Here is a 25,302-nt window from a genome sequence, read left to right on the forward strand (position 1 = left end):
AGGTCGAGCTTTCATACAATAGATACCTTAGTTTCCATTACACACCACAAATGGAGCATTTTAATTAAGATTTACCAAGTTAAGTGTGAATATTTAGTCATATCTTAGATATCCTTTTCTATTGCTTTAAGAAAATGGGATCGCTTTGGTTCTGGTTTCAGCGTATTAATTGTGTCCATGGCAAACGTATAGTTTAAAATCTATTTTTAGTTGAGCGAGCCTTATACTTTTGGTTCGAAGCGTTATTTAGAGTTTGTGCAAAAATAAGGCAAATGATAGGTGGCTTATATTACGCTTTGTTCTTACGATATTTCACCGATATCTCGGCGATATGTCCTATGTTCTTACTCTGAATTGGAAATGTGGCTTTGAGTATAAGAGACGCCGCTATTTCTGTGCTTTTTTGCTTATTGCTAGCGAATGTCCTAGTTGGCCAATCACAGCTCCCAACCTTGACGTAATGCGTGAGATCCCTTAATTCAAAAAGGAATTTGTGCAAATTCGTCATGTAGACATAGCAAACGGAATATGTAACTGTTTACCTAAAACGAAATCCTGAGAGAATGAAATTTTTAAAAGAATAATAATGTTTCAGTATAATGTTTTAAAGAATATGCCGGGAGGACTGCGGGTAGATTATTGATTACAAGTCTAACTATTTTTATTGTTGTAGGGTACAGATAAAGTTGTTGTTGTTGTCGTTGTTTGTTGTTTTTGAGGTTGATTTTGGTTGCAGCTGCATAATAGATGTTGACAGCCTACAGCGAGAGAAATATGAAAAAGTATGTCTACTATGGAACAATTCAATTCGCTGTCAAGTCCTAAAATATGTGCAGCTGTTTTATCTTATATATCCCGCTTTCATTAAACTGAGGACCCATCGATGGCTAGTTAATTCAAATTCTTAGGAAGTGTACTAGATGAAAAATGTAGCTGTTAACAATAGAGTTTAAAGAATACACACTAAAGAATGAAGCTAATTTGCCCAACAAATCAACCATATATTTCCATGCTCGTCACCCTTACAGACAAGTGGTAAATCTAGCCTTTAATTCATTAAGCCAGGGATTTACCAAAAGTTCCGTATCCCAGTTTAGCCCCGTAGGAAACATATGTTGCGGAAACAAATTTTGCCACTCGAAAACAATTTAAATTACCGAGTAGGAAAGCTGAATTTGTGCGTGAAATAAATAGATTCGTGTTATCTGCCAATAAGATTGACTCAAGCTTTGTACATGTAGCATTATTCAAGTCCTTCGTTTAAGGACGTTCTCACCCATTGTTACTGCGCATCGTTAGGCCTGGCTAAATTAGGAAACATTGTTGCGGAAGCAAATGTTTCCCAGTTGGCCGCGTTGGAAACATATGCTGCGGAACTAAATTTTGCTGCTCGGAAACAAGAAAATGGTTTTGCCTCAAGTCAAAAACATTTTTGCTTCCAGGACACAAATTTTGCTTCTGGAACACATGTTTCCCTGTTTAGCCACCATAAAAACAATGTTGACTAGTTTCCAGTGCTGCTCATTAAAAATATTTCTAAGCAACGGGTGAGCGTACAATAATGGCTGACGGCGATGTCGAAGTAGATGAGCCTTAAAAGCAAGTCACAGAAAAGGGAATGGAGAAAAGGAAAGTAATTGGAAGGAAAGAAGATAGAGTTACTCATTGCCTTGTTTGAGGACAGAGCCTTTTTATGGGGCATAGCTCATGAATACTGCGTAAAGGGAAACAAAAAGAAAGTGGTTTACTGTCAAATCGGTACACAGATGTCAGAGAAATATTGTGTTTCAAGGAACGACAACAAAAGCAAATGAAATATTCTCAGATCATAATTTATGGGGACGAAAATATGCAAAAATTCTTTTCCAGACTTCTTCGGAAGTCAGTTTATCATAAGGCGTATGGTAACCCTTTGTTTTCCAAAAAAATGTTTCCTCGTTTAGCACAGGGGCGGCAAAACATTTTGTTTACTTCCCGCTAGTTAAGGTGGTTCAAAACAGTTTCCCGGCAGCAGTTACATTTTGATGGGTCATTATAACCACTCTTGATGTTACGATCACGGTATCAAAAGACTGCCCAATCATTGGTGAACACGTTGTTATCATTTTTGTGATACAGTAGGTTATCATTGCAACAGTATGACCTGCTAAAAACACCCTTACTTAAAGTGCATCTAACCCCAAAAAATTTTTTTCGCGAAAACGAATCCACACTTTATTTGAAGTATTTGGGCGAAAAAATTTGGTTGAATCTTCGATTTTCTGTGCCCTTTCAAAGTCGCTCTTGAAGTGTTGCACGACCGCGTTGTAGGGAGTCTGGGGCGGCGATTGCTGATGACGTCTACCCAGGAACCAAATACAGTGGTGCCTCAGTCGGCCCTCCGCATTTGCTCGAGAAAATGAAAAACAAAACTAATCGTTCCGATGTATTTTGGGACTAAAACGTCCAAGTTTTGTTTCAGAATCATTTCTTTTTCGTCACTGGAGTCAGAGTTAAGTTTCGATTCGGAAGACTACAGAATAAACTTCGATCAAGCACATTCGACAACTGTGAACTCACTGCTTAGAGCTTTGAGAGAAATTTATAATATTTCAAGCGACGAAGGGGAAGACTTCTTTGCGGACGAGCTGCTTGTATATCAGGAATGGAGATCTAGATATGAAGTGGAGGAGCAGGCAAACGAAAAGCAGGAAAGAAAACTCAAGGACTGCTTTGGGTGGTAATTTCGTCACCTAAATACAAGATTCCCACGCGTGTTTATAGCCCGTTTACATTTGTCCTTAGCTGGTTTCGATCGATTGAAAATCGTACTGTTTGGACCTGTATTTTTGAAGCTGCGGGAAGCAAGGCGGAAGGAAATATTCCATACAATTACCGATTTCACATTGTCACCCGTTTTAAGTCGTAACTCCAAATAACCAATGTAAGTTGTTCTCAAAGTTTGCAGTGAAATTCGTCGGATAAGCGAAAAGGATGTGTTCCCTGAGCGGTCCACAGATAATTTTACGCGGTCATATTTTCGAAACTTGCACAGAATCTTTGTCGCGCTGCTGATTTCCAAACCTTCGAAAAACTCTGCGAGTCTAACAGTTTTGTTATCATGTTATTCTAAAGGATTAATCTTCGACTTTTATCTGAATATATCGTAAGAGAAATAAGTGTTGGTTAGCGGCGTACAGTTGCTACGTATTTACGTATCAGTATATCGGTCGTAACGCTTCCTGATCATGATCGATCACACAACTTTGCCGGTTATGTTATAAATACTGCGGGATTGGAAGATATAGGTTGTCGGTAGTATTTCTACAAATTGCTGGTTAGCTTTAAGCAAAAAAATTATGAAAATAGCGTTTGAAAGTCTGCGGAACAAATTCCAGTGAGGGTTCTTCAATGGTTCTAACAGACGGCAGTTCGCTTATTTCGGTTCGACAAAATCAACCATCGTTTACGTCTTTATTGCACCATTAGCCGATCAACGTCAATAAATTGTACAGCATATCTTTCTTTAAATCTGGGATATTGCTGCAACAGCCGATAGCACCTCTGGAAGGCGTTTCTGGGCACTTTTCGAATGTGTATTGCACCATCCCAGTGAAGGAAATGAGAGGGCGTGAGATATCCAACCTTCCTGGGTAGACGTCAAAATAGCCGCTGAACCCAGTCTCCTCAAACTCGGTCGCGAAACAAAATGGCGGTATTTTGGAGCTATTTTCGAGATTTCGTCGGGGCACAGAAAATCGAGGATTTAACCAAATCCAAAAATTTCTTTGCAGAGGTATTTCAAATAACAAGTAGATTCGTTTTAAAGAAGAAATGTTTTGGGGTTAGGTGCAATTTAAAGCTTTAGGAGCTTATAACTCAAAACCAGCGTGGTAATTTTTTATATATATATATTATGAACTTTTGATAAGTACGATAAGACGCAGCTTTTAGCAAATTTTGAAGGAAAAATCTGTACATAGAGTTCAAAGCCACCTTAAAGTTTTGAAAATTTAAGGTGGCTCTGAACCCTATGCACAGAAATTTTTTTTTTTAACTTTGGTAAAAGTTGTGTCTGATCATGCCTATCAAAATTTGATAATACAAAAAAATTTCACCATGCCGTTTTTGAATTACAAGCTCCTAAAGCTGTAATTTAAGGGTGTTTATCGCAGGTCATACTGTTTCTGTGGTAGCCTATTGTGTCAAAAAAAATGATAAGAACGTTTTCATCAAAGATTGGGAAGTTTTTTGATACCATGATCGTAACATCAAGTGATAAAGAGTGGTTATAATGACCCATCAAATTGTAACTGCTGGAAACTGTTTTGAGCCACCTTAGCATCAAATGATAAACAGCGGTTATAACGACCCATCTATATCTATGTGCTGGGAACTGTTTTGACCAACCTTAAACCACTCCAGAAACACAAGAAACAATGTTTCCGCAATAATGTTTCCTAGCTTAGCCAGGCCTTTAATACGCACGTTATTCATGCCGCAACGTCACGCCACGTCAAGCGCGTGCGCTAAGGAAGCAATATGACGCTATATTCACCGCGATAGGCGGTGAATATAACATTTTTGAGAACTGGTTACTAAATTCGTTTCCGTAATCGCGATAGCATCACAACGAACTAGTTGAGATTTCATTGTTTTGTACCGGACATTTGATTGGCTGGATTTGAAAATACGACATTTGATTGGCTAGATTTGAAAATGTTGGAATCTATTGTTTCAGTTCTGCTATCTGATTGGTTTTCATTGTCTGGGTGGCCCGCGGGTTTTAGTAAACGCACTGTAACCGGAGTGCTATTAATGGCTAACCATACTCATCCCAGTGCATTCAGAGCTCAAAGCCATTCTCGTCTTGACAGACGGAAGGTTTATTTCGGACACTTTTTTGTCCCAAATTAAAATCGTCCGAAAGTTTTTTTGCAAGTAATATACAAGGCAAACCAGGTTATGTGATATGTCATGACTGAAAGTGGCGGGAAAAAACAGCCGGGCAACGATCGATGAAAACAGTCACAACTCGAATCCTGGTTCGGGTCCTGGCTCGGATCCTGGCTCGAAGTTTCCGCAATGTTTGTAAAGAACAAGATCCCGACCATAAATTAGTTAATTTGTTATTAGCTATGTACAGGAATCGAACTTGCATGTCTCCAAGTTAACTTTTTTCCTTAGTGGCCATTTGGCCACTAAATGTTTATTTTTGGTCGCCAAAGTATAGACATTTATTACTTAATCAATATCAATTAACTAATTAATATATCAATTAATAAATAATAACAAATTAATATGCTATCCCTGAGCTAATAAAAAGTGTTTCAAATAATATAATTTTATTATTGATGATCGTATTAAATCACAGTAATTTCCTTTTGAAGATTTAACAGGTCTTCCCGAACTCCGCTAGGCATATTAGGTAAAGCGACTCATTCAACTAACTAAACAGAAAAGGTGTAAGCAACAGGTAGAAAAATGCCGCTAAGAACACACAATAACAGCAACGAGATCTTCCATTAATCGAACTACCATTCACACAAACATAGTCTGAGCTAGTTGTTAAATATACGCGCTAAAGACCGCGAGTATGTGCGATTTCGCATTTACAGAGCAAAACGCAAGTGTAGATGGCACAGATTATACCAAGTAGCACCTAGATGATGGAAAGTGTCATCCAAGTATCTAAACAAGGTCCAGAAAAAACCCTTCCGCTCGTCCGGGACTAGTACATCTTCCTCTTGGGCAAGTAACTTTCTCTGCTCAATTGCCCCATGGGCGATAGCCCAGACATGCCGTCCTCCGACTAAATATTTGATAACGATTTTGAAACAAAGAGTAAGTTTTAGGCTCATGGGTAATCAAGAGTTGAGATGAAAATCTTGAAAATCACAAACCATTGTTTTGTTGATTGCGTGATGCAAGTTGGCAGTTCAGACCTGGTTACCAAGCACGCGATCAAAATCTGCCCGATTAAATTTCTCTCTATGGTTCAAAATAGCCGTGTTTGGCTGGAACATGCTGTCAAAGCGCTGTGCAACTTTTTGCGAGCATCTTCCAGTTTCACAGTATAAAACCAAACACGACATCAATGTAACAAAGATGCAGAAACTGTACGTGTGCGTCGTCTCACTCTCAAATGTAAAGTTCAGTCAAGTGGAACAATGTTCATCCCGCGATCGCATACAAAGCACTGCAAATTCGTTCTTTCTGATGATGGTTCTTCGTTTCATTTTCTTTTAATCTCAGTTTCAGCAGATTAAAATGGCAGAATAATTTATTTTACAAGTGAATTCATCACGCTCAGAGCATTTTTTTCTGTCCGGATGATAATCCGCTCAAACTCTCGTTTTTTTCTTTCTCTTACTTTGTCTTAGTTCAATGTACGCAAGCAAAACAATAATGGACGGTTAACAATGTTGTGAAATCTCATAACGTATGCCTAAGTTAAATTCACTATTAAACTAACATGCATGCGTTAAAAACAGATTAGATATGCCAATTTTACATCTTCACTTGCTCTCTTTATGGCATTTCCCGCTGCAGTTTGGAAGCTGAACTCATATACAGTTGTACAGTTATATGTACAACCAAACAGCCTGGATGACCCTGTGATTGGGACTGTGCACATTGTTGTAACCCTCAATGTTCCAGTTTCTTGTTTGAAGCAAATTGCATTTGCTCTCGAAAGCAAGTAGCGAAGTTCATAACAGTTATGTAAGTTTGCTTTGTGTCTCAGGGCAAAGCCTGCCGCAGTGAAAGTTGGAGTACCAACCCCTAGCATTTGATTCAATACTAACACTCAGTAAACAGCTAACAATGAAGTACACTGTATATCAAAGAAAGGAATTACATGCCTGTTCCTGTCAGTCAATATATGAACAGGTTACAGATGGGGAGCCTGTATTAAAACATCAAAGATTTTCAAAGCAACCATGGCCTGGTGAGATACTTCTGAGGTAATATAAATTTAAGGTCCTTATGATTGCTTATAGGCATTGATTTTTATTGTAAACAATATCTTACTGAGTGTATTTTTCTTGTGTGCTAATTGTTGGAGAGCACAGAGGTCACTGTTATGACAGAGATATTAATTTGTGAAAAGTTCTATAAACAAATGCATCGGGAACAAATTAATTTATCATGGATGCAGCTTCTGAGAGATCCCCAATATTAATGGAACATACACTGTTCATACAGTACATGTAAAAGAGTTCAGTAATTCATTACTTATGATTGTAATGCTTTGTTTGGTTTCTCTGTATTTACAGACAACTTGATGGGATTATAAATTCTGCACCAAGTTCATTGAATAAACTGACTTGGAGGTTCATGCAGTTCTGCAACCCATCCTGTTTGTAGTAATATCATAGCTGCAACATTGTGACAGATACACTGCATTACATTATTAAGAAACACATATTGCTTACTCAATGAATGAATGTGCAGTTCCAGAAGATATTCACACCCAACACCCATTCACGGCCAGTCTTTAGAAATTCCAAATTAAAGTATCAGGAATCAAGAGCTCTAATACAGAAAAAACCTCCATGTGGGGTATGAATCTTTTCTTGAAGAAAACAATGTCTGAGAAATCATTAATTACAAAATAATGTTTAAGAAACATCTTACCTTTCAGAGAATTTTGTAATCTACACTGTCTGGCCAGTTCATATACATGTATTTGACAAATTGACACTGGGCATGTTTGTAAATTTGTGCACTTCAACATCACATTACTATGTAGTAGCACTGGCCAACTAAAAACAAACAGCATAATTTGGTTAATTAATATACACTGTACATTATTAGGTTGAAATATTGGTGTAGATTGTTGCACATCAACAGATAGAGAAACTATTTGCACCTGAATCATAACGAGTGAAAAATCGTGCATGAGACATTTACATGTAAATGTAACAGCCCTCCACTTCAGAACCATCACAGATATGATATGATATTTTTAAACTCTCTGAAATTTCAGATTATTCAAGATTAACATATGCACATACATCATCTGGGGCAACCCTAAAACACTGAATTTGGAAACCGAAATCCAGAATCCAGAATCTGGAATCCAGAATCCGGAACCAAAAACTAGAATCTGGAATCCAGATATTATGAATGATGATAGAAATAATTCACTTGAGCAATGTCTAATAAATAAATATGAGCAAAAATCATTTTGTTGTTATTTATTTTCTTGGCTTTACTTCAGCCACAGACTGTAATTGCTAAAAAATTATTGACTAGTTCTGAACAACCCTTAGCTATATATCTGGCCCCGTTGTTCAAAAGCTGAATAAAGCTATTCATCGGGTACATCACTATCAAGTCAGGGTTACTGATTTTTTGGGTGGATAGAGTTACTCATAGCCTGCGAGCAGCCTCTAGTATCTGTCTCTATTGTCTGAGCAGGCTAAATAGGTGTCTAGTGTTTTTCTGCACTGGCATGTCACCAAGAGCCTTCATGCGGCTTTGCCACTCACACCCCCAGCCCAAACACGAGAGCCTGCTCATAGGCTAAGTTACCCATCTTTTGTTCAAGCTGGCCCTGGCGAGAGCCCGGTTCTTGTCTAGATCAAATTGCTCTGAGAAGACTGGTGAGCAGCACATTAACAACAAGCTATTATAGGCTATTGCAGTGAGTTTCTGGCAGTCTTTTAGCATCTTTGAACAGCATGTGGTCTGATCTGTCAGCAAGTGAGAAGCAGACGGAAGTAAGTGTGCAACATTTCTACAAATTGTTTTAATATGATGGCCGCCAAGAATATGAAATGCTGATTTGTCACAGTATCAGTGTGGAAATTGTGTTAATCTGGAATTGGTCTCGTATCTGTTGGAAAAATCAAATTTCATATTTAGACCAGACGGGTTAGCCCTTGGACTTCGAAATTGGGGGGCGTGACCGTCAATGTACAGGGGGCTGCCACTGATGGATATCCTGTTCTCTATGACATTTTCTATCTTGTTCAGTATGTACTAGACATAAAGGATAAATTTATACTTCCGGTAAATTGAAGATCACTTATTAAACAAAATGGCAATTACCAGCAAGCTTATTTTAGACACTCTCGAGGTGCTTGGAATAAAATTAAGACGCACTTTACTGAGATTCTCATGATCATAGCCCTCACTAAAAATAATGGTTGCACAATTTCAACAGACGGGGAATTTTTGTTTCAAAAAAGGTTAAGTTTGAGGTCCTTTTTACTTGGCAGCTTACTTTTTACAGTCGAAAAGCTAAGCAAAACAATTTTCGCGTATTTGAAGAACTTATTTTCTTTGATTTGCGGATTCCGGTTTCCAGTTTCTGGATTCCGGTTTCTGGGTTTTAGGGTTGCCCCATATTTAAGATATTGTTTGCTTCACATTCAGTTTACACATGGCTGTTATCCAGCATAGGCAGACTTATAAGTTTTCCTTCAAAAATATATTGCAACAACTATTGCATCTTTCGTTACCTATTCTTGTGATGAAATGACACAAAATTCAAGAACAAGAAGTCATAAGCATAAAACTAACTTACATGGTAGTGCTTACAGTTCCTCTTACTGTCTGCATATGTTGGGAACTAGTCCCGAGACCCCTCTCGGTCCCGGAATCCGGAGTGAGGAGATCGCACATGGCAGAAATACAGTTTCTCTTGCTGTTAATACCTCGTCTGTTCCTTGCTTCTCGTGGCACGCAGCGCTAGACTTGGTGTCAGAAGTGGGATCAACCTTTTTTTTAGAACCGCCCCAGCGAAAACTTCGATCACGAAACCTCTTCTCGCAACGTTACGTTGGATACACAAACTCATGGCGTCGAACCTCAAGCGCCCAGAACTCAACCTAACCGGAAACATTTCCGAAAATTTTAAAAACTTCGAAGTCAGGTTCAATGATTATTGCGTTCAAGCAGACTACCGTAACCTGGACAAAGACCCAGAGACGGAGCCAGCCGAGTATTACAAGAAACCCCAGCTCGAAATCGCCGCACTTCGATCGGCCATGCCAGACGAAGCACTTCAGGTAATACGATACACGATAGAACCTCAGATCGCGACTGTTGACAGAGCCAAACCTTGGATATGGATGGCGAAACTTCGCATCCACTACACGGGATCGACCGGCAGTTCAATTCTGGCCGACAGATTTAAGTTTTGGGGCCATAACCAAACCCTGACCGAATCGGTACAAGCATGGGAAGTAAGAATTAGGCAAGCCGGAAGCCTGTGCTCTTACGGAACACTCAGTGACGAAATGTACCGCGACAAATTTATATTTGGACTCAACAACGACGCCATGCGAGCCGAGTTGCTAAAAACACATCTCAAGCCTGACAACACACCTAAGAGCATGGCAGATGTGGTGACCGAAGCCAAGGCCCTAGAGTCTGCCTACACCGCAAACAAGCTGATAACCGACTCCTCAAAATCAACCACCGAGGAACGAGTCCACTGGGTGAAACATAAAGAAATGAAACTACGAAGAGAGCCTGGAACATGCCACTGGTGTGGAGACAAACGGGGACCTCACCCATGGAAACAATGCCCAGCACGGGGCAAAACATGCTCGAAATGCGGTATCAATGACCACTTCGCCAATGTCTGCCTGGCAAACGGCCAACCACCACAACGACGGGGAGGCCCATTGCCTCCTTCCACTCGCAACAACCGGAACCCCAGCCAAACACCCAGTAACAGGGGCAGCAGTCGACGTCGGGAAGATGTGCATCACTTGCAATTTAGTGGAGACGAACCAACCGACCACATGGTATATGCGGATTATTATCACGAGCAATGTTACTCTCTAGGAACTCCACAGAAGAAGAGGAAATACTTTGTAAAACTGGCCCTGTCAGCTACCGGCTCACACTTCCAGCCAATTACATTCCAAATTGACACAGCAGCCTCGTGCAACACCCTATCTCATAGTACCCTCACCACTCTAGGCCAAGACATCCACATGTCAAAATCACCTTTTCTCTTACAACCATATGGGAACACTCGCCCACTGAGACCTTTGGGCCAAGTCGAGCTGCTATGCCAAAGGAAAAATCAGTATGTCACCCTAACCTTCCAAATCCTACCAGATGACATCATGGCCAACAAGCCCGCCCTCTTATCAGGGGGCGACAGTGAAAGATTGGGACTTATCAGAATTGAATCAGACACTATCTTCTCTCTATCTCCGTCAGTAACGATCACCCACTACAACGAAGCACAGGACACCCCGCCCACTGCACAGGAAATGCAAGCACAAGAGCAAGTGGAATGCAATCACATCGAACAACTCCACAACAACAGACCAAGCACCTGCAACCCACTCCCTTCTCCGTCTCAACCGATCAACATCCCTGCTAAACGGCGACTACCCCCCGCAGGTGCGCTTCAAAAAGAACACATTCTAATGGAATATGCTGAGAACTTTGAAGGTCTCGGCTGCCTTGGGCCCCCTGTGCATTTTGAAATCAAACGCGATGTAACACCAGTTCAAATGCCTATCCACCGCATCCCAGTGGCAAAACGGGCGGCAGAAAAGAGTGCCCTAGACAAATACGAGAACGCCGGCATCATAACTAAGGTTGATGAACCAACTCCATGGTGCTCAAATGAAGTCATCAGAGAAACTCCCGGAAAAGTCCGACTATGCATCGACCCCAACCAGACGGTAAATAAAGCCATCCTTCGTCCCATTTACCAAATGCCAACCCTCAACGAGCAGCTTCATAAACTAGCCCATGCAAAATGCTTCTCTCTTGTTGATGTACGCGATGGATTCCTCCACATACCTCTTGACGAAGAGTCCTCGCGCATGACCACAATGCACACCTCTTATGGCCGCTACCGCTGGCAACGCCTTCCCTTCGGGATCTCAAGTGCTCCAGAAGAATTTCAGATGCGACTTATTTCTGCTCTGGAGGGTCTAGAGGGCATAATCTGTATAGCTGACGACATTTTGGTCTTTGGAGAGGGAACAGATTTCACTGAAGCTGAGCGAGATCATGATCGTCGCTTTGTAGCCCTAATGGAACGTTGCCTCCAAAAGAACATTAAACTAAACCCCACAAAACTGCAGTTCAAGTTACCAGAGGTGAAGTTTATGGGCAACATCATCACAGCAAATGGGATGAAAGCTGACCCTGACAAAGTCACTGCGATAACTACTATGCCCAAACCGAGAAACAAGGCAGCCCTCTTACGCTTTCTGGGAATGGCCAACTACCTATCGCCATACTGCTCAAATCTGAGTACCGTCATTAGACCCCTCACTGCCCTAACACAGAAAGATCTCCCATTCTCCTGGACAGAGGTTCAAGAAAGAGCATTCAATGATGCAAAGCAATTGATCGCCACTGCACCAATCCTCCAATACTATGATCTAGCGAAACCTGTGGTACTCCAAGTAGACGCCAGCGAAGAAGGCCTGGGGGGAGCGCTCCTCCAACCAAATGCTGACGGTAAACTCCAACCAGTCGCCTTTACCTCAAACAGCCTGAACAGCACAGAACAGCGCTACTCTCAACTCGAAAAGGAATGTCTTGCCATCTGCAACACGTTTGGGAAATTTGATCATTGGCTATTTGGCAAGTCAGACATCACAGTGCACACCGACCACCAACCCCTAGAAACGATCTACAAGAAACCACTTCATAAGTCACCCGCACGTCTTCAGCGAATGCTAATGCGACTTCAGAGATATCAGTTCAGCCTACATTACAAGGAAGGTACAAGCCTTCATATAGCAGACACACTATCCCGCGCTGCTTTACCCACCCCAGTGCATGCAAATGTAACAGGGTTTGAAGTGTTCCGCCTTGAACTTGAACACTCCGAGAATGACCACAACCCCCGTCTCACAGATGTCACAGAAGAACTCCTCAAATCAGAAACCAAAAGGGATCAAACCCTGACTGATCTACAACAAACTATCATCTCTGGCTGGCCCGACGACAAACAACACCTGGCCACCAACCTCCGCCCTTTCTGGACCTTCAGAGAGGAACTAAGCATACACAATGGAATCATTTACAAAGGTCAGCAAGTCCTAGTTCCACAGTCCATGTACTCAACAATGCTTGGGAAAATACATGCGAACCACTTTGGAGCAGAGTCAAACATTCGCATGGCCCGCGAAGTCCTATTCTGGCCAGGCATGAGGAAAGCCATTTCAGACATGTGCGACACCTGCAGTGTCTGTGCCCAGTACAGTAAAACTCTTACAAAAGAACCTATGAAGTCGTTACCAATCCCAACGCAGCCGTGGCAAATTGTGAGCCAAGATATCTTTAGCCATGAGCAGAAGGACTACCTGGTTACTGTCTGCCATTTCTCGGACTGGATAGAAGTCGACGAACTCCAGGACACCCTCTCCGCCACAGTAATAAACAAGACCAAGGCCCACTTTGCGCGGTTTGGCATACCACAGATGTGCCATACTGACAATGGCTCACAATTCGCAAGCAAGGAATATGAGGACTTTGCCACACAATATGGATTCAAACACACTACCTCCTCACCATATCACCCTAGAGGCAATGGGAGAGCCGAAGCTGCCGTCAAAGTGGCCAAAACAGCACTGAAGAAATCCACTGACCTCCAGTCCGCACTGCTAAATTACAGGAACACGCCGCCCCAGGGACTCACATATTCACCTGCACAGCGTATGCTCTGTCGACGTACAAGGACAACACTGCCAACACCAAACCACCTCATCAAGCCTTCACCCGTGAACCTAGCTGTCGTCACTCAAGAGCTCACCTTGAAGCGAGCTGCGAGCAAACGCTACTACGACAGCTCACCAACCAAAGTGCATCCCGAGCTTGCTGTTGGCTCAAGCGTTTATGCGAAACCTCCACCTACACAGAGGGGTCATCCATGGATACAGGGAACTATCCTCTCCCAGGACAGACCCAGATCATACACCATTCAGACACCGAACAGCACCATCCGTAGAAACCGGGTTCATATCACGCCAACAGTTGAACAGTCTCCTCCACCAACACAGACCACCCCTCCGCCACTGATCCAGGAACCACCACCGGACAACGGCAACGTCACCATAACACCACAAGCAGAAGAAACTGTAGTTACATGTAACAATCATCCCCCAGCGCAGACACAACACGCAGAAACAGAGAGACTCTCAAAAAATGGGTCCACGAATCTTGCAACTCTAGCCAGCCAAGACAAACCTACAGAACCCATTCTAGGGAACACAAGAACAAGAACGAGGATCATCAAACCTCCTTCGAGGTTTGAAGACTATGAACTGACCTAGAGGTCTACATTGACTTACAGTTGCTTATTCTCTTAGGCCATTTATAGGGCCCATTGTTGTATTTTGTAAGAGACATTTCCTTTTTTTTATATAAGGGGGGAGATGTTGGGAACTAGTCCCGAGACCCCTCTCGGTCCCGGAATCCGGGACATAGATTGTGTATGTGAGGAGATCGCACATGGCAGAAATACAGTTTCTCTTGCTGTTAATACCTCGTCTGTTCCTTGCTTCTCGTGGCACGCAGCGCTAGACTCATATGCCGTCCATAAACTGATGCTGCCTGGACAATGTACTCATTATTTTTCTGATCACACCTTTTAAAATGTCACTGTTATATAATTTGTCCTGAAAAAGCAATACATGAAATGTTATGCCTTTGGCACTCACCAAATACCTTTACATGATGTATAATGTACACCATATCAACATTCCTAATTCTCTTTACTTTCATTGTAACTCTTTTGTGTCATTTTCCCTCACTTGAAGACAGGACTTCCACATTAGGTTATAATTTGCCTCTGGAATCTCTATGAATTCACAGGGAGTGATAACAATTAAATCATGACTAATTTTAGCAAAGGAGACGTTCAAATGTCAGATTTTAATGCTAAGTCTATACAGTAACTTTACATTACTCTTCGTACATATATATAACCTCTCAATAATTGCACCTATAGACAGAAGGTGTGCTGGGGGAAGAAATGTTCTAAACTCTCTGAACTTTTCCCCCTTACCTGTAATAGGATGACTATTATGAACTACGGTTTGTAACCAACACCAACATCGGGTTATGTATACACATGTACATTTTGTTGTCGTCTGTAATCATAAAAAAATAAAAATTTAAAATCCTCCATAAAGTTCATACTCAATAACACTGCTACATGTAGCGCTGTTACTGGAAATCAATTTAAGTGAAACTGTTGAAACAGCTCTGCCAAAATGTTTCCTAGCAGTTAAGGCAGGATAACAGAATATACATGTAGCACACAGCAAAGGCTAGAGATACACACATGTTAGTTATCAGTTAGGATTTGGTGAGCTTCTGTGCTGTAGGTATGGTGGAAAATAATAGATTATCAGAAATGAAGGTTCCTGAGACATTTTGACAGCACTGAGAGGAATTAATATATAAATTCACAAAAGAAGGAGAAGTTCTTGCCCTGTCCAGTTCTCCGTAATAAAAATATCATTTACATATGAGTCATTTATAATATGTGGTTTGTGTTTAAAGCTGATATAATGCACACTCTGATTGGCCAATTCCAGTGCATTATTTACATTTACATGGTATACCTCGGTAAAACCATAAAACATTGCGTGCGACTATAATAAAAAATATAAAAATTAAAAAGAAATGCCTAATTCATAACAATTTAAAATACTCAACACTAAAACGAATGTAATTCTTTACTTGAAAATTATTCTCCCGTAATGCCCATTGGCCAATTACAGGCATGCTAAAAAGTCCTAACACAAAGTAAAAGGAAATTAAGAAAACTATTGCTTTTTTCCAGAAAATTGTAGCGACTGAAGACAATGATGGAACACTCTGAGAATGCATTCTATCAACCTGATGAGATAAAATTTAAGGAGAATAGAGAATTCACGAGGTTATATCACAAACAAATTTGTACAGGACAGGAGAAAGGAAACTGCACAGCCAGGAAGAAACTGAAACTTTCTTCGACCAGCAAAAAAGTATGCATGCACAACAAAGAAAACAGTCAGTGACATTCATTTAATAAGTTAGTAAACAAAAAATTAGTGTGAAGAAGAGAGCAAAGAGAGAGAGAGTGGAGATAGGAGAGCGCTCTCTCCAACTAAATTGTGTATATATGTATGTAAAAGTTATTCTTATTACTGAGAAATGGTCAGGGCAAGAACTTCTATTATACTGTTCAATTTACCGAGTTAATTAGTACTATCTCACTTTTTTGGAACATTTCCATATTAAGTGTAAATACCGCATTGGGGAATAACCTCTTATTAACAAAATACGTCCATGTACCTCCAACGAAAAGCAATGGCACAAATAACATGAAATAACCAATCAAAATCAAAGCAGAGCTTTATTTGCAGACAGGATTGCCATGCATAATCGTCTACTCGACATTTTGGACTATATAAGCATTTCACCAAACCGAACTAATTGGACAGACAACAAAATAAAACGAGGAAATCTACATTATAAACACAAGATGCATATCACTACATCTGAGCTCGAGTATCAACAGCAAATCCCTTTTCAATGAACGGTGACCGAATAAAAGAGAGGATAAAGAAAATTCGTTTAAGCTTGCGGTGTTAAAGTTTAAAAATTATTCACGCTTAAATTTGAATATTACTGAGAGTCTGTATTTTTGCCGACGGCTTAATTTAGCTATGCAGTCATTTTATTGGCAGTAGCTTTACCAGTCTTCAACCAATTTAACCTCGGAATTCACAAAAGCATTTCGCCAAACCGAATAAATTGAACTAACAAAACGAGGAAATCTCCATACTTTGTAATCACAATATGCAAATATTCACATAGGAACAAAAGTAAATTTAGCAAATCCTGTTCGCTTCGGCTTAAAATGGTTTGTAGACCTTTCTTGGTTCAGTTTTCAACAACAGAAGAACAAATTTTAGCAGTCTACGAAGCGGCAGTGCTAACTAAATCAGAGAAAACTTCAAAACTCGCCCGGCCGTGTTTACAAGTACGATTTTGGTTAAGCTTATTTTTAGATGTGAGGTTATAAGCTTAAATTGACGACGAAAATCGATAGAAAACATAATTTGTTTACAACTTACAGCAACCTCCAAAGCGACCCACGTGTTATTGTTTAGAGACGAGCGAAATTAAAACGATGCAATTTTTAAAATCTCTTACAGCATGGCTTCAAATAAGGAAGACTTTTAATGGATTCCAATTGAAAATAAGCTTATATCGTCGAGGAAACTTGTTAATTTTCATAGCAAACGCAACAACAAAAGTCACTTACCGCAAGTTGGCAATTCAGTTCGGCCAGTGTAAATCTTCCAGGCAGAAACTTGCAGCAAAAGTTGTGAAGACTAAACTGAAGTTGTATTTTCGATAGATCAACGAATCAACCACTTCTTTCCACTACGTTTACTGTTTTGCAATTTCTCTAAAACCCGGGTACGTTTGATTTCTCTTGTTCATCACCTGACCAAATCAGGTGACTTTTGAATTTTCTTGCACGGCTGCACAGCATCACGTTCGCGCGAATTTTGAACTTGGCCATGGGGAGTTCGGCAGTCTTCTGAATCAATTTGTCGGGTACTTTCGCCTCCTTTCTATAGCCCTCGTTAGCTTTGGTTCACGGCATTGTTCGGTATTATTTCACCTCCTTTCTCTAGCCCTTGACTAGCTATAATTCACGGCATTGTTCAGTACTGTTTCGCCTCCTTCCCCAGCGCTGGCCCGCTCAGTCTTTTTCGCGATCTTCTTCGCTACTTCTTTGCCTGTTAATTCTTGCTTTCTGTCTTTTGCTTCAGCGCAACCCTGTCTTAAAAATATTAAATCAACCTCCGCTATCGTTTTTCTTTAAAAATCCCGCCAAGAAAAATGGCATTCACCCGCTACCAACTAAGGGTGCATGTCTCTGTCAACCTATTAGCTGGAGTATGGCCGCCATCTTGCGCGACTCCGTCGTCGTCGTCGTCGTCGTTGCCGTCGTGCGTACGCGCCCACGAGCAATACCGCTAGCCATGATAACCATGAAAAAATCAATTCATGGGTTTCCTTTTCTTCCCTATATGGGTATGGGGCTCCGCCGGAGCTCCGCTAATATAAAAGTGGTTCCTTATGGTTGGCGAAATGGTGCAAAATTCACAAGGTTTATATTCATTCACATTTAATGTTGTTATTATTATTCACGAATATATTTATTCACATTCAGCAACTAAATTTATGTTCAAGAGATATACTAATTCACATTTAACGACGTATTTCGTATTCACGAATATATTTACTCACATTTACGGGATGTATTCATTCACATTCAACGGTTTATATTCATTCACATTCACGATCGAAATATTGGTTTAACACGGTGCAATATTCATTCAACATTTTCTGCGCACCGCCTTCGCGCATCATTAGGTCCCAGCTCACGCTCTACAATTTCTGAACACAATATGGCAGACGAAGGAAGCCTTATTATATGAAGGGGTAGAACAAAGACAAACGACCCCAAACATACACAACTGAACATAAACATTACATGGGCTAGAGGAGATAACAGACTGCTCGATGATTTCGGATGAGCAAGTAGATAATCTCGTACAACGTTTTATGAGTGATCATGGGACTCGGGTATTCCTTGGTGACCGGACATCTTCGATCATTATAGGTCTCAGAGTTCAACGGGATGGAATCAGGGAGAGTATTGACCGCGTTGACCCTGGAAACTCTAGAATCCGTTGGGCTGTCGTAATTTCTAGGAGAGCGTGTTCTGTGGCTGCTCCAAATAGCTTGTGGCATATTGACGGACACCATAGCCTGGTTACTGTCATGCATGGGGGTATTGATGATTTTCCTTTAATTAACCTTTAATCTTTAACAAGGTACTCCTAAAACAATGTAAAAAAAAAAAAAAAAACTATACTAGCGTTGTTGTTGTGGTTTTTTTGTTTAAATGTTCTACTAATAACAGAACTGTAGCATTGTCCTAGATTTATTTCCCTCAGCGACGCAAAGGTTTGAGTGGCCATCAAGTGTGCGAAGTGGTCATAGGGGTGAAAAATGTGAGGGTGTCTTACGACAGCCCAGCTGATTCTAGAGTCTCCAGGGTCAACATGGCCAATACTCTCCCTCTTCCATCCCGTTGACTGATCACTCATCATGAAACGTTCTACGAGATTGTCTAGTTGCTCATGCGAAATCATCGAGAAGCCCGTACTCCACAATACGACGTTTCAATGTCCACCTTGAAACAAGAAGCATTTGAGCTTTGTCCACGTGAAACCCGACGATCTTTGTTGCAGAAGGAAAATAAAAATTAGAATTAAAATATTTAGAGAGGAAGAGCGGGCTTTCATTCAGACCCTCTATCCTTGTCGAATTGGGATTTGGAGATGCTGTTTTTTTGTGGGGGGAGGAAAACCGGAGCACCCGGATAAAACCCTCGAGCAAGGCGAGAACCAACCACAAACTCATCGCCGGGTCAAACTGGTGGGAGGCGAGGGTCACCACTGCGCCATCTCTGCTCCCCAAGAACTACCTCCGATATTGAATATCGAGTTCGTAAGACCTCAGGGCTGGTCACAGAATACACTGCAAGGTTTGTGCAGTTTGATGAGTCGTGTCGTATCCATTCTCCATGCAAAAGACATATATTTCCCAGTATTTCATTCAGTGCTGCCCTATGATACTGACGAAAGGTAGTAATTGCTGGAGAGCTACACTCGAGCCTTATTTGGATGTTCTCTCTCAATCCTACTTCCGCGGTGTTCCATTCCCCTTCGCACTCTTGTAGGAGATCGAAAGTTCCTGCCAATGTAACATTTGCGTTTGGGGTCTTTGGTCTTTGTTCTACCCCTTCATATAATAAGGCTTCCTTCGTCTGCCATATTGGGTTCAGAAATTGTAGAGCGTGAGCTGGGACCTAATGATGCGCAAAGACGGTGCGCAGAAAATGTTGAATGAATATTGCACCATGTTGAACCAATATTTCGATCGTGAATGTGAATGAATATAAACCGTTGAATGTGAATGAATACATCCCGTAAATGTGAGTAAATATATTCGTGAATACGAAATACGTCGTTAAATGTGAATTAGTATATTTCTTGAATATAAATTTAGTTGTTGAATGTGAATAAATATATTCGTGAATAATAATAACAACATTAAATGTGAATGAATATAAACTTTGTGAATTTTGCACCATTTCGCCAACCATAGTTCCTTGCATACCTATGTTTCTGGCCACAAACTTACATGAAGGAGTACCCTATCTTCCATGGGGGAGGGGGTGGCAAAAGCAGACAAAGACTACATCCCAGAGAATTTTCGAACAATCTGGTTTCAGCGCTGCAAGACGTTGAGCACAGGAGCGCTGTACCTTTCAAAGCAATTTTTACTTGCTTATTTGATCGCTTTCACTACATCTCACGAGCACCTTTGACTGTGACGGATCGATCTGTTCAATGACCGTACTGCGAATACGTACATATTGGCATGGCGTTCTTCCACTGCTGTTACTTCCGTATGCAGGTATGAATTATTGCCGATATCTTTTGTCTAAGTTGTTTTAAGCCTAGTTCAAATGTCTATGCAGTCCTAGTTGTGTTACAAGCCTGTAGTTGGGTAATTGTAATTTCATGGAAGGTTCCTCGACGTTCCTTTGTTCGACAGGCTCCATCGATACGATCATTTCGATTAAATCAAAGCGACACTGAAGCGTGCGTCACCTTTCATCATCAACCGAAGGAATGTGTTAATCATGTGAAGCTCAAAACATATTAGACATCGCAATTAACCTTTGGACTGTTTCTGAAGTTCCCCATTATTTCCTGTGTTTCGTGTAGCGCTCACACATGAATGCGACTGCTTCTCGGCGTTGTTTGATTCATTTAATACATTTTTATTCTTATGAGGTCATATTGGCCGTCAGTTTGAACAGTATATTTTAATTTTAATTGAATTCGTCCGTGTACGACTCGGTAACGTTCAGAAAGAACCATTTCACAGGAAATCAAGAGAAAAAATTAATCTTTTCACTGAACAAAGAAGCCACTGTAAGGAACAGTCTGAAGGTATCCCAAGCGAACGCGTCATTAAACTGATTGCTGCCTCTATTCGTCTACATCGGGCTTTCACAGTAAACTAGATTTGCACAGCTGAACACGGCTTGAACTATACCACTTGTGTGACTCAAACTGGATATATTGCATTCGCTGCTCGAATAAATTCACCTTCTTTGATCGCTTACCTCGCTTAAACTTGAGAGTAGTACTACGTTTACGGTACCTAACATCAAGAACAGTAGCCTTTTTACTTTGGCTATAAGATTTGTTTACACAAATGTTGACGTTCATAGCTGTGGAACGTGACAGGAGAGGAAGGGAGGAGGAGGGGAGGAAGGAAGGAGGGCCAAGACGTCCAAATATTCGTGTTCAAGTTTTAGCGGCTATGATAAAGTTTTCAAAATGGATAGATCATTGTTGACATAACCGAGGCAGCACTACTACAGTAGGTACGAACTGGAAACGGTCAGAAAATAAATCATTGAAGAGTACAGAAATTTCAAAATGTCATGCAACACTTTGTACAACCAACGGTTGTGTTGTCACATGCAACGAGTGCGTTCTTAAAAATTTCCCATATCGTGGAGGGCGAAGTAAGTGAGAACCGTTTTAGCTTTACTTGCGCCAAGTCGCTACGTGAAACGAATTTTACCTGCGTTACTTCTTTGATAACATCACAAAGCTATATATTTGTTTAAGAAAAACCCCTCGCTCTCCTAACCTTGTAGTACTATTCTCTTTAGCATAAAATCAACTTGCTCTAAACGTATTCTCATTTTAGTCAGTTTGGTATTGACTATATATAAGCTTTTAAGGTGGAAGATTGTTCAAAACCGCGATTAATTTTCCAATCGTGAGTTAGTTAATCGCGGGTTAATAAACGGTTATTTAAAGGGAGATTAGTCGGTTTATTTAGTAATCCGCGATTGAGCTTAAAATATGGCTTCCCCAGCGAAAAAAGTGCGCAAAGCAAAGTTTTCATCAGCAGAAATTTTCTTTTCAACGGAAACTTTTGCAAGATCTAGACTAGATCTGGGAAGAGGTAACGGAGTCCGTAAGCGCCGTCGGCGTGACCGCAAGAACGTTACGGAGTTAAAGCGTCCACGATGGCGACGCCGAGGACAACCGAATTTATATTTCACCTAAGAATCTTGCAGTACTCTAAAGTCATTTACTTTGTTTATAACTGTCAAAATTATCTCGAAACTAAATCTGGAACATAGCGATAAATTTGAAAGAGAATTGTTAAAAAAATAGCCGTTGTGGGTCACACAACATATAATTTGGTCATTTCTTTCGCAAAGGACGGCAAAGAAATATACCAAGAACTGTAACGCACGTGCACAGCCATTGTTCTGCTCATTAAACCTTCTGTTTAGCGTCTGTTCCCGTTGTCGTTGCCGTCGTGGTTTTCTTTAAACTCCCTAATAACGCAGGAGGTACGGGACAAGTAGAAAAACTTCAAAGCAAAGCCAAAAGAGAGTTCGTTTTATTTATATTTTTAAGGAAAACACTTCTTAGTGTCCTTTCCTTGCTTAAAATGTGTACTTCCCTAAGAAACACAGAGCGAAGTGAAAATTAACAGACTTTGCGCTTTTGTTTCTTTCGTATTTCTTTCGTCTCTACTCTATATCCATCAGTCGTAAACCCGATGCTCCTAAACTGTCTTTACTTCTTTTTAGCTTCGCCCATCAACACCAACCAACCATACAACTTGTCAGGCATTTTCACTTTTTAATCGACCGATTAAGGAGTTAATCCACCTAGCGAGCGGGGTTAGGAGCGCTTTCCATTCGACCGAAAATTCCGAAATTTTCATAACGGGGACAAATGGTACGGACACTTCGAAGAAAAAGTACCAGAAAATCCGGAAATTGTTGAATTTCCGAAAAGCGAACCCTTTCGGCCAAAACGTCCGGAAATTACGGGATGAAAATCAAATGGTAAGAAAATTTCCAATAAAAATGTTCGAAAATTTGAGTATACCTCACGAGGTTGTCCTCTTTTTCGGAAATTATACAAATTCGAAATTTTCCATTCAGCGCTAGTTCTTTTGGCTGCGATCACAGCGAGTTGGACATTTCACGCAAGGATGACGGCGACGCGTATATTCGCAAATGGATTAATATTTTACTTTAGAATCTTTCCACTTATACGTAATGGCTACAGCTAAATTCGTCAAGAAAGCGTTTTATTAAAATAATGCCTCCGTGGTGTACTTGTTCGTTTTGCATGGGTTGGCTGAGAAATTTACGTAATATATCAAACACGAGAGACAGTGTTTCATCGGGATGTCCAAACACCGAGAGGAGAGTTGAAAATACGACGCGTAGCGGAGTATTTTCGACGAAATTCGAGGTGTTTGGACAGCCGATGAAACACTGTCTTGAGGATTTGATATATCTTCTCGATCGAAACAAAAACTAAGGAGGAAACGGAGAAGTAAAATCGTCAAACTCTATGCTAATTAAGACCGGGTATCCAAACCTCCTTCACGGTTGTGATTTTCTTTGTATTAACTTAATGAATTATTTATGAGTTTGAAAAAAAGATTTACAACGCGTGCAAAGCCATTATACGACTCATTAAACCCTTTGGTTTGCGACGTTTTCGCTGCGCGCCGTTGTGGTTTGTATAAGGTCCCTGCTGTTGTAGTCTACAAAAAGTCACAATGTCGACTTGTCAGTGATCTGTTTGCTTCTTCTTCGTCACGGTTAGGAATAATCTAGCTTTGAACAACAGAAAATAATCGGCGATTTAAATTTAATCAGCGATTAGCCTATTTAATCGTGGATCATCGCTAATCGGGGTTTTGAACAACCGGGCCCAGTTTATCAATATTAGAGAGACCAAAAAGTTTGTATCCAGCCGAAACTTTCCCAGGAAAAGTGGCACTAAAACCTGTCAAATTGCAAATTTTTCACAACGGAAACCAGAAACTGCTAAAGCCTGGTTTTCATTAGCGACACAAGCACAAGCGCAAGCACAAACGCAAGCAATAGGGATAACCCAAGTGAAACGAAATTCGACGCAAACACAAGCACAAGCAAAATCATCGAACCTTCCAAACTGTTTAGGCGTGAAATAATCTGGATCCACTGTTTTCATTGGCCAAGCATAACCACGTGTAGTAAATATCCTTCTGCTTGTGTTATGCCTGAGCGGTATTTCGTTTTCACTTGTTGCAGCGCAAACACAAGCATAAGCGCAAGCTCAAGAAAGAGGAAAAATCGTGATCCTTGTGCTTGTGCTTGTGCTTGTGCCTGCGTCAAGGTCGTTTTCACGGTGATATAAGAATGATTGTGTTTGCGCTTGTACCTGCGCTTGTGCTTGCGCTTGTGCTTTCGTCGCCAGTGAAAACCAGGCTTAAAAATTGCTGCAGACCTGGGGCACCTACTGAAAGGGATGTAGGATATAATCTCGGTTAAATAGCACTGTTTACCTCCAATACCTGTCGTTGAAATGCTTGATGTAATTGTATTGATGGATATCACTGTGTATTGATTTTAAATGAGTTTATTGTTTTCACCAAAGTTGGCAACAGATTAAGAACGTCGTATTCTGTGACAATTTGACAATTGAATTAGTTCATGTTTATGGGCGAAAAGAAACTGCGTTTTGAATAAAACAGAATCATTCCTTTTCCATTTCTTCTTCAGATGTTCTTAGGCAGTCTAGTAGGTCCTTCTCGTTTCGCTTCGGAGTACTGGTCTTTTAAAAAAAAAAAAATTCGACGAATATTTTGCAATGCCGCAGACGTCTTGCATCATTTCAAGCGTAAGCTTAATATGCATTAGAATTTCGTTAACTAGAAATTTCAGCGTCCTTCAACTTTGTGTTTCTTAGCGGTCAGTCTCAATCGGGTTGTTAGAAGCCAAGTTTGGAAGTCTGTGCTTTCAACTGGCGTTTTCAGGTATATTCTGCAAGAGCTAACCAATCTTCTTCGTATGCTTCGTACTTTACTTTGTTTTCAAGTCTTTGCATTAATAAGTTGTTGTATAGTTTGAATCTTGCGTTCTTTTTGTACACCATTTCTTAACTGGCAGTTAATTTAATTTCACCGTTTTTCACGGAATTTCTTTTCTCTGCATCCAATTTCAATTTTCTTCACTACATTAGGAAAAATTGACGTGTCCTTAGCCAATGAGAGCGCAGAAATTGTTGCTTGTATATAACGAAAAGGGAAATACTGAGGGAGGAAACAGAGCAAATAATCTGAGGGTACGTCGAGTTTGACGTGTAAACCGTGAATCATCAGCGTGTTCTGTTACATTGTTAGTGCTTGAATAGTTGA

The 25,302-nt window shown here is 40.7% G+C and overlaps 3 protein-coding genes across 7 annotated transcripts in view; 2 read left to right on the top strand and 1 right to left on the bottom strand.

Annotated features, from left to right (window-relative positions):
- The window catches only part of LOC145492428 (uncharacterized), a 456,732-nt gene that overhangs the window by 137,467 nt on the left and 293,963 nt on the right, over positions 1 to 25,302 (bottom strand). The window lies entirely within an intron of this gene.
- LOC145493643 (uncharacterized) lies at positions 9,786 to 14,249 on the top strand. Its single transcript, XM_081473125.1, has one exon. It carries the CDS (start codon positions 9,786 to 9,788, stop codon positions 14,247 to 14,249), a length of 4,464 nt encoding a protein of 1,487 aa, XP_081329251.1.
- LOC145492264 (uncharacterized) overlaps positions 20,237 to 25,302 on the top strand; it is a 48,857-nt gene continuing 43,791 nt past the window's right edge. For all 5 annotated transcript variants that reach the window (XM_081471649.1, XM_081471650.1, XM_081471652.1 and 2 more), the window contains exon 1: positions 20,237 to 20,475. In XM_081471649.1, the coding sequence (XP_081327775.1) occupies positions 20,409 to 20,475 (67 nt within the window). In that variant the 5' untranslated portion in view covers positions 20,237 to 20,408. The remainder of the gene's footprint in view (positions 20,476 to 25,302) is intronic.

Source organism: Orbicella franksi, chromosome 7, assembly GCF_964199315.1.
Source record: "Orbicella franksi chromosome 7, jaOrbFran1.1, whole genome shotgun sequence".
Taxonomy (NCBI): domain Eukaryota; kingdom Metazoa; phylum Cnidaria; class Anthozoa; order Scleractinia; family Merulinidae; genus Orbicella; species Orbicella franksi.